Source organism: Gossypium hirsutum, chromosome D10, assembly GCF_007990345.1.
Source record: "Gossypium hirsutum isolate 1008001.06 chromosome D10, Gossypium_hirsutum_v2.1, whole genome shotgun sequence".
Lineage (NCBI taxonomy): Eukaryota > Viridiplantae > Streptophyta > Magnoliopsida > Malvales > Malvaceae > Gossypium > Gossypium hirsutum.
The window spans coordinates 57,264,426-57,274,710 of NC_053446.1; the positions used below are offsets into that span (position 1 = coordinate 57,264,426).

At 35.0% G+C, this 10,285-nt stretch overlaps 2 protein-coding genes across 2 annotated transcripts; both read right to left on the minus strand.

Moving 5' to 3' along the window:
• Positions 1 to 4,868: 4,868 nt before the first annotated feature.
• LOC107915545 (wall-associated receptor kinase-like 22) lies at positions 4,869 to 5,743 on the minus strand. Its single transcript, XM_041101999.1, has 2 exons — positions 5,588 to 5,743; positions 4,869 to 5,504 (listed from the first exon to the last, which is right to left on the minus strand). Exons 1-2 carry the CDS (start codon positions 5,741 to 5,743, stop codon positions 4,869 to 4,871), a joined length of 792 nt encoding a protein of 263 aa, XP_040957933.1.
• Positions 5,744 to 6,883: 1,140 nt separating this feature from the next.
• LOC107915547 (MDIS1-interacting receptor like kinase 2-like) lies at positions 6,884 to 7,598 on the minus strand. The gene is made up of 2 exons (XM_016844690.1): positions 7,449 to 7,598; positions 6,884 to 7,258 (listed from the first exon to the last, which is right to left on the minus strand). Exons 1-2 carry the CDS (start codon positions 7,596 to 7,598, stop codon positions 6,884 to 6,886), a joined length of 525 nt encoding a protein of 174 aa, XP_016700179.1.
• Between the last annotated feature and the right edge of the window lie 2,687 nt (positions 7,599 to 10,285).

Here is a 10,285-nt window from a genome sequence, read left to right on the forward strand (position 1 = left end):
GGTTAGTTTAGATCTGGTTGCTTTTGATTTGTTGTTACAGGAGGGCTGAAAAAAACAGAAAATTTTATTTTAAAAAAATCCCAAAATTAGTGGCGTTTTTTAAAAAAGCGCCGCTAAAAGTCATATCAAACAGTGGCGTTTGTGAAATAAGCGTCGCTAAAAAACACTACTTTTAGCGGCGTTTTAAACAAGCGCCGCTATAGAACAAGCGCCACTATAGAACATTACTTTTAGAGGCGTTTTCTTCCAAAGCGCCGCTAAAGAACATGATCTTTCGCGGCGTTTTTTCCAAAGCGCTACTAAAGAACATGATCTTTAACGGCGTTTTTTTCGAAAGCGCCGCTAAAGAACATGATCTTTAGCGGCATTTTTTCATAAGCGACGCTAAAGAAAATAATCTTTAGCGGCGTTTTTTCATAAGCGTCACTAAAGAACATGATCTTTAGCGGCGTTTTTTTCTATAAGTACCGTAAAAGTTAGCGACATTGTCCTTAGCGGCATTTTTTGTGGCGCTTTTTAAAGCGTCGCAAATGGATTTAGTGGCGTTAAAAAGCGCCGCTAAAGGCCTAAAAAAGGCCGCTAAAAACCTGTTCTGGTGTAGTGTGGTGATAGTCTTACTATTTGGAATCCTTTCTAGCTTGCCATGTGTCTTGATGCGAATGAAAGTATAACAATATTTTAAATTGAAAACAAACATAAAATTAAATTTATGAAACTATTAATTAGAAACTTCAGTAATTTGATTATATGCTGAAATTCTTCAAGGAACAACGAACACTTAAATAGCATGATACTTGGATGAACAGACTAACTTTTAGCTTTCAATGTAGTTGTTAGTACACAACATAAATTACAAGACGAATAAAATCACCATTGGATATTCTAGCTTGTCGTACCTAAGACAAAAGTTCTCCACATACCTGCAAGTAGCGAGCAATCCTAAGCTTCGCCACTTTAATTTATTTGGCACGTTTAGAATTAATGTTTAAGTTGATAGTTAATTTTTTCAACAATATTACTTTTAAGATTTAAGTTTATCTATTGTTATATTAAAAAACACACCATATCTTCCCACTATTCTCCACACTTATTTATATCTTTCTTTATTATCTGACTACTAAAATGCTTAATTCCCTTCACCATTATAATATATTCTTTATTGATTCTTTAAAGAGCATCCTAAAACACAGGTATCGACGCTGCCTTAGTTTACATTTGTCTTGGAAGACTAAAAAGAGAGAGAGAAAGAGAGAGATCATTAATGACCATAAGAATATTAGAATTGAAATTTATCAATATCACATTTTAAGAAGGATGGTAAGAACCAAACGGATATCACTATGTTGATGAATGAATGGAGTTCTGTTTCTGTTTGAAAGAAATCACAGTATTGCAAGAACAACCAGCTTGAGCATTGGTAGAAACGGGAATTTATCCGAGGAAGAGAAAGTTGATTGTCACACTGTGACACCATCACCTGCTTCAATAGAGTCATTTTTAAGATTTTATTGATTAAGCTACCCATGTCAACCGATAAGCTAATTTAGTGAACCACACACGGGCCAAACAATTTTTTACCCTCAACCCCAAAATTCCACTTCCCTCTTCAAACCTCTCTCGCTTGCCTCCGTATCACTCCCATTTCCATCCTTCTCACTGGCAGTGATAGATTACCAGCAAATGTAGTAGTTCAACTCAACAAGCTAAGTGAGTTCAACAAGAAGAAGCTTGCAGATATTTTATTCTTCGACCGACGGTAATGGACCACGATAGGAACTGAAGATTCATTCTTTGAAATGGTTTCACTGAGACCAGGAGTGATCTACACATAAACAAAAGGAGCTTGAAGCTTAGCCCCTTGCGCGATGTTTGAGGAAGTTGATATATATGGAAGGCAAGGCTAACCCAGATGGAACTAAGCCTATCTGCCGATAGGTTTAGGTGACCCTGATATGACAGATGAAGGAGAAATTGTAAGCTGCCATTTTGGAATAGGTTTTGGAATGAAATTTGGATGGTTGCTCCTATAATGCTGTTCTTGGCTCTTGGAAAGATAGAGCAAACTGTAAAGGAAAATCTTTTGGCGCTATCTTGGATTTACATGGAATGCAGGTTGTAGCAGGAAGGAAACAAGAAATTACATGGTAAAAGGCCTAAACGTAGTTTTTTTTTTGTCTGAACAGGTTCATAGTTTGTTTGTGAGAGTGAGAGTGGGGCTTACAAGTTGTGACAAGATTACTGTAAATACTCAAAATCAATCACCATGTAGGGAATGGGGCTTAAAAGTACATAGGGAGTAAGTGTTTTTTCTTTCTTTCCCTGTTTTGTTTTATGTGTAGCAAAAATTTGCATCAAAATCTTTCGGATGATTAAAATTTTCAATAACCCAAAAGAAAAGCCCAAATCTGGTTAAACTTACGACTTCCACTAGTTTGCTGATAGCAAGCATGTCGCCGATGGAATTGTTTAATTACACCCTTCTTATATGTAAAGAAATACTCAGAAAATTACAGATATTTAGCAATCTTGGCTGATATATAGCATGCGTACATATAAATAATTAGTATTTTTCATAAAGATTTTGCTTTTTAGAAAGCTACCGGGAAGACAGCAAATTTAAGTGGTGTCCTTGACTAGTTGCTTTTTCCTTTGGACTCATACATCGGGTTGTTAACTCCAAGTCTCCGTCTAAAATTTAATATAATTTCTTTCGTAGTTGTATAATTTCCATGACAAGTCTTCGTCGTTTGTGTTTTTCCTTTTTCCTTTTGCTTTATTGCTTTATTATCTCATCATAATTAGAATCATCATTTTATACATCAATAATTGGAATGTTTAAACCGTACAAATGATTTCTAAGAAAATAAAATATTATTAATTTCATGATTAGTTTTTTTTAATCTATAATTTTATTTAAGTTAAGAAATTGTTTTTGGAAAGTGATTTGGTGAAATTTTTAATCTATAAAATTTTATAAAAAGTGATTTTAATCTATAATTTCCTACTATATACAAAAAGGATTAAGTTAAATTAATTTCTCAATTTTTATAAAATAAAAAATCAAATTCTTACATAATTGAGGGTATGCAAGAGCAGTACTTGAATTCAAATTACGTGCTTACATTTATTTGTTTAATCAAAAACTATTTTTTATTTTTTATTTTTATTTTAATTTTAATTTTAAATTTGAATTGGAAATTTTCATTATTAGTTAAAAATAGGGCCAATTATACTCGGTTTAGAATTAGGTTATTACTATTTCAATCATCCAATTATTTTTGTTAATTACTCAAACATTAAATTCATTTTTATTTTTTTATATTTTCCTTATTCTTTATCTTTTTCCTTAATTTTTTATCCCTTCTCTTTCTTTTCACTTTCTCTCTTTTAACCTAAAAATTTTAACCGTTGCTTCCCTTAAAGATATCGTTGTTGTTTTCGTCGAAATACCCCCAACAAACTCAAAAGTAGAAAAACATTTCAAATCAATTCACATCACCGATGGGGTTAGAAGATCGAAGCACATAATTTTTAAAGCTTTTAAAGTGGCCTCACAACTTTTGTTTTGGTTTTTTTTTTTAGAAATCTAATTGTATAGATCTAAAAAGGAGACTTTAGACTTCACTTTGGTGGTTTTGGATCTACAGTCTAATATAAAAAGAGACGTCAAATGACAACAATGAGAAGCCAAATTTGTGAATAAGAATAATAAATACTTAAATCATAATAGAACAATTATTTCTGTTTTTATATTTTTAAAAATTATATGCATTTTTTAAATTATGTATATATTTTTTCTTTATTTATATATATTTTTTATATTTTTACAAATTTTCAAAGTTTATATTTGAAAAAAAAAAAGAAAATCTATAAGTTGTACAAAAGAAATGTCACTTGGCATTTTTTATTGGCTAACAAAACTATCAATTTTTTTTAGGTCTGTTCAAAAATTGGACCAAAAAACCATAATTAAACAATTTTTTAGGTATCAAATTGAAAAAAAAAAAGTAATAAAGTGAGAAAGCAAGTTTACTTCAGGAATGAATTAAACTTTTCTTTTAATAATTTTATATGTTTTATAATTAAAAAATGATAATTTCAAAATAAATTCTCAATTTTTTAAAAAATTCCAAAAACCAGCACTAAGATTAAGATAAACAATCCATGATAATGAATTTCTTTTGACAATACCATCAATTCCTCGCATTTAATCTCCAATAATTAACTTTCTTTTGTTTTCAATTGAAAATGATAAGCAGGAAATTAGAAAAAGTTTTAGATTCAATAAGTAAACTGAGTCTGTCATAAATGTATCACAAAATTGCTTCATAAAACTCACTAAGCATGGCTTCAGTTAACCAAAACATCGACTGATTAACCCCTTGTGCAATAAGGCATTCACAGAAAAATTCATCTGAATCAAACCTTTGTCAAAGTAAATTCCCGTAACAGAACAAAAATAGATTCATCATATCTAGCATAAAAGAACAACAATTTCATCATAAATCTTAAAAAACTGAATCTATTCTCAAAGAACTAGAATTACTCATAACTGATCATCAGAGATGGTGTGGGAGACTGTGCAGTTGTCCATCATAGTGGCTTTTCTTGAACCTTCAATTTCATGGAGAAATTAAGGTCAGAGTAGAATCTTAGAGATCTTGTAATGAGTTGGATTCCAACATAAGTGGATGAACATCTGATTCCGATGTAGATGTTATGCTGCAATTCAGAAAATGTTCTGTTGAGAATGAAGTGAAATCCCAACTCTAAGCCGATTTTCTTACAATGACCTCAGCTTGTTTAAGCTGATCAGTGTGGATGTTGTCACCTTGTCGAGTTCTAAGTCTCTCGAGTTCCATGGCCACTTATTTCATTGTTGGTCTATATCTCCCATCTAAGTTCAAGCATCTTTTTGCAAGTTGATCAACTGCTATTACTTCATCCTTTTGATTGTCCTTCCCAATTTTAGCATCAATATTATCTAGCAGTTGGTTTTCTTCCATCAACAACATAAAATACGAGACTAAGCCTCTCTTTTCTTGTGATCTGAATGTCGAGATTGCCTTTTTTCCGGTTAAGAGCTCGACAATAAGCACTTCGAAACAATAAACATCACTATTTTTAGAAAATTGACTTGACTGGAAATATTCGAGATCTAAGTACCCAAAAGTCCCAAGCACCTGAGTCATCAAGTGAGTTTGATCAATGCTGATTGATCTAGATGTTCCGAAGTCTAATACTTTCGCTCGGAACTTTTCATTTAGTAGTATGTTACTAGACTTAATATCTCGGTGATAAATGGGGATGGATGCAGCTGAGTGCAAGTAAGAAATCGCACTAGCAACTTCTGCGACAATGCGTAATCGTATATCCCACGACCTCGGGTACTCTTCATTTTGATCATGGATGAGACGAGAAAGGGTTCCATTTGGGGATGAATTCATAGACAAGGAGGGGGCACTTCGGTCTCCAAGCAACAGCCTAATAGCTTGACAATGTTTCTGTGATCAATTTGAGAAAGAATAAAGGTCTCATTGATAAATTGTTCAAGAAACCCTTCGTCTACGGTCTTGGACTTCTTTACTGCAACAATTCTCCCATCAGACAACATTCCTTTATAAACCATGCCTTGGCCACCACAACCCAATATTCTGTTCTCATCATATTGATCAGTAGCTATTTCTAACTCTTCAGAATTGAAGAGTTTAGTTATATCCAGACCACCTCCATTTGAAGACATCTTTTTCTGGAACAATAATCCACCATTTCATTCGAAGAGTTTTTGTTTGAGTTTAATGTACTTTCTTTTCTGCAGTATCTTATAAAGCCACCATACTCCGAGAATTAGAAACAAGAGCCCCATACTTAAGCCAATACCTGCATGAGATCCAAATAAATATGTAAATGCCACTTATTTGAGTAACTCCTAGCATCGTTAGTGTTACCATTTAAGCTACCGTTTGAATAAAATTTAGATGGGCATATCTTTTGCCACATGAATCACGATGTTGTATATATTGCTCAATTTTTGAAAAATGGATGCATAAAGTTCTTAATTATCTACAAGTCACTATTTGATTTTTAGCAAATGATGGGAATGTTGTTCAACCCTAAATGGAAATCACAAACAATCGGGCAAGTAAAGTTGATATCATCAGACAATGTAATTGTAATAATAAGAAAAAAAACTAAAATAAACATACAATACAACAGGGATATATAAATATCTCATTTATATAATACGAAACATATATTAATATTAAAATGTATATAAACATAATAGTAACACACAAATTGGAAGGAAAAAAAATTAAACTACTGTTAATATTTTCAATATTTATTTATATAAATTATATTTTTGGACATATGTAAAACTTAAAATAGCTTTCAAGAATATCAAGATATTATTGTTTATGATAAAGTCGTAAAATTAATTAAAATTAATTTTTTACTGTGGCTTTTTCTTTGAAAAAAGATCATCTAATAGTACAACTTTTGAATTCATGTAATATAAAAATGAATATGCATCATACTATATATATTTTTTACTTCAATTAATGCAATTTATGATTTATAAAAAAATAAATTATTCAAGGTAAATTATATTGTTTATTCACTTTAAATAGAGGTCATTCCTATTTTAGTCACTTCAATTTTATTCTTAATTTAGTAACCTAAGATAAAAATTGATCAAATTGGTCACTCCACCATTAGATGATAAAGGAAGACATATATCACCCTCCAACTTGAGGGGGAGTGTTGAAGTTGGTAATAAGTTGTTATAGCATCTTCTAGTATTTAGGGATTAGTTCTTTGTAATTAACAATTAAAATACGTACTAAGTATGCTAGTTAGTTACTACGTACCCATTACATAACAATCAAGCTGTAGCAACAAGAATGACAAACTTGAAGCATTTTATTTCTCTCATCTTTTCAATCAATATCTTAACAGAGTTAGGCTTTAAAATTCTAGCAGAGCCAAAATCAGAGACACGAGCTTCATAGTCCAAATCCAAGAGAACATTGTTGCTAGAAATGTCTCGATGAACTATATGTTGTGACTGGTCATGATGCATATAATACAAAGCATTAGCTAATCCTTTAACAACATTTAGCCTCTTCTTCCAGTCCAATTCCTTAGCATGTTCATTGTTGCTTAACACCATTCTCAAACTTCCCCTTTCCACAAGCTCATAAACCAAAAAAGAATGCTTTGGATGTGAACAAAAATCGGTGCTCCCCACGGAGACACACTAAGGCAGATGAACCCACGATCTAAAAGCTCTTGAACATGAGCCTTAAACTCCACAAGCTCCTAGAGGTCTCAGTACATCTTATTTCGGCCTGGATGCATAGCATAAGGGCTATTATGCGCCTCCTCAGTATGGTCTGTCTCAAATCAATATCATTCGGAACACATATTGTTCTATAGAAACAGAGTACCGCATCACTGTTTAGTCCAGAATTCGTAGTACTACCACCCTCAATCTGCCTGAATCGAAGACCCAACGACTCATCCTCTAACTGCTCACCCTTAATCTGCTCAATCCATGACGGCTTAACTTGAAGCTCGGCTAATAAACTACCATTCATCAAATAAACTTAGGTGAGCAAATGTCGCCTTCAAATCAATCATAGCCCTACAGCTCAGTGCATCAACCAACATATTGTCCTTACCAAGATGGTACTCAATGGTGAAGTCATAGTCTTTAAGTAGCTCAATCCTTTTGCGCTGCCTATGATTAAGCTCCTTCTGAGTGAGGAGATACTTGAGGCTCTTATGATCAGTGTAGATGATACACTTCTCACCATACAAATAATGCCTCCAGATTTTTAGTGTGAATACCACAGCGGCCAACTCCAAGTCATGCATCAGATAATTTGCCTCATGGGCCTTAAGCTGACGAGATGCATAGGCTACCATATTACTATCCTACATCAACACACATCCAAAATCGACATGTGATGTATCACTATAAACAGTAAACTCCTTTCTAGGCTCCGACTGTATCAGAACAGGGGCATTAGTCAGTACAATCTTGAAAGCTCTCTTGCTGTGCATTAGTCCATTTAAACAGCACACCCTTATGTAGCAACTTAATCAAGGGTGCTGCAATCAATGAAAAACCCTTTTACAAATCGTCGATAATATCCCGCCAGTCCTAGAAAACTGCAAATCTTAGACACGTTCCTAGGCTGCTTTCACTCCAATTCAACCTCATTCTTTCGAGGATCAACATGAATCCCCTTAGTCGAAACTACATAACCAAGAAATGTCTCCTCACGCAGCCAGAACCCGTACTTACTAAACTTAGCATAGAGTTGTTTTTCCTTCCAAGTCTAAAGAATAACTCGAAGGTGCTCATCATGCTCATACTCAGTCCTCGAGTAAACTAGTATGTCGTTGATGAATACCACCACAAATTGATCCAGATAAGGCTAGAACACTCTATTCATTAAATCTATGAAAGCTGCCAGTGCATTAGTCGGTCTGAATGGCATCGCTAGGAAATCGTAGTGACCATAACGAGTACTAAACGTCGTCTTATGAACATCAGCCTCCTTAACCCTTAATTGATGATATCCAGATCGAAGGTCAACCATAGAGAAAATCGAAGCTTCTTGAAACTGGTCAAACAGATCATCTATCCTCGGTAGGGGGTACTTATTCTTAATGGTCAATTTATTCAGCTGCCTGTAGTCGATGTACATACGCATGGATTCATCTTTTTTTCTTTACAAACAGAACCGGTGCTCCTCACGGAGACATACTAGGGCAGATAAACCCACGATTTAAAAGCTCTTGAATCTGAGTCTTAAGCTCCACAAGCACCTAAGGTGCCATTCTATAGGGAGCGATGGACACCGGAGCTGTACCAAAAAGGAGCTCTATCCCAAACTCCACTTCAAGATTCGGAGGTAAACCTGATAGCTCATTAGGAAAGACGTCCAGAACATCTTTTACCGTTCTAATATCCTTAACTGTAGAGTCCCTAGAATCCGAAACACTTACATAGGCCAAGAATGTCTCACATGCCTTATGAACCAACTTCTCTCCACTAGTGCAGATATCACATTAGATAAGTAGTTCTAACGTTCTCCGATCATGACTACCTCCATATCCTCCTCGGTGATTTTTGCCTTCTCGACCAGGGCAGAAATATCTCACTCCCAATACGGGACTATCAAAACTCTCAAATTATCTCTAAGACCATCCTCAAAGCGGACACATCACTCATACTCAGATGCCACCATACCTCGCGCATAGCGGCTCAGTCTCAAAAACTCGGCCTCATACTCAGCCACATTAGGGTGACCCCAATGACACCCATTGTAAGGCCCAATTTTTGCCCGGCCCGTAATAAATAAAACAAATTAAAAATTAAAGTCCAAAAAATAATAATACAGTCCAATTTTTTTTACATTAACAAGCCTAAACCTAAGTAGGCCTAATTCCCCCAAGCCCAATCATGAAGTGGCCCAACTGGCCTGAACCAAATGCCAGAAACCCTAGCATCAGCCCTCAACTAGCACCGCAACCACTAGGCCTTCTCCTTGCGCGTGTTGCGCCTGCGCGCGTGTAGCTACTCCTGCCCTAGCCTCTGTCGCCTCCGCATGATCATGCCTCTCCCACATATGTGCCACGCCCGCGCCTCCGTACTCCTGCAACGAATGCACGCAAACAAGCAACAGAGCACAAGCAAACAGAGAATACGGGCAGAAATCGAGAGCAAATCAGAGAAAGAGAGAAAATAAAAAAAAGAGAGGATTTTTTATTTTCTTTTGATTTTCTGTAATTCGGGTTATAAAGAGCCCAATACCATCGTTGTAAGGGGGTGTTTTTTACGCACAACAAAAAAAGGAGAAGACACATATTGTACAAAAAAACGTGAATTAATACAAAAGGTTTTTCTTTTCTTCTTTTCGATTCGTTTTTTCTCTCCGGGATTCTTTTTTTCTTTTCTTCTTTCCTTTTGGTTCATCATTAAAAATATTTGAGCATATATATATAAAGTATAAAAAATAAAAGAAAATAAGAGAGTTTACCTTCCGGAGTGCACCGTCGAAGCCTTCATCCGCTCTGGTTAGAATCGGGGATAGATGGATGGAGGTTTCGGGTTTGAAACGATGCAAAAGAGAAAGGATAGAGCAGGAGAAGGCTTACCATCGTGAGCGCGCCAACGAAGCCCGTTCATTTCGTCCGAAATCGAAAGTGGATGGGATTTCGGGATTGCGGCGCTAGAGAGAAAAGGGGGACTTCATTTCGGCTAGGTTAGGAG

What these genes read in the sequence shown, in the direction of transcription:
- LOC107915545 (XM_041101999.1), bottom strand. Translation starts at nt 5,743, where the DNA reads ATGTCTTCAAATGGAGGTGGTCTGGATATAACTAAACTCTTCAATTCT. An exon ending in CTGATGGGAGAATTGTTGCA is followed by an intron (nt 5,505 to 5,587) that starts GTAAAGAAGTCC and finishes AATTGATCACAG; the next exon opens with AAACATTGTCAAGCTATTAG.
- LOC107915547 (XM_016844690.1), bottom strand. Translation starts at nt 7,598, where the DNA reads ATGAATGGTAGTTTATTAGCCGAGCTTCAAGTTAAGCCGTCATGGATT. An exon ending in CTGGACTAAACAGTGATGCG is followed by an intron (nt 7,259 to 7,448) that starts GTACTCTGTTTC and finishes CATCTGCCTTAG; the next exon opens with TGTGTCTCCGTGGGGAGCAC.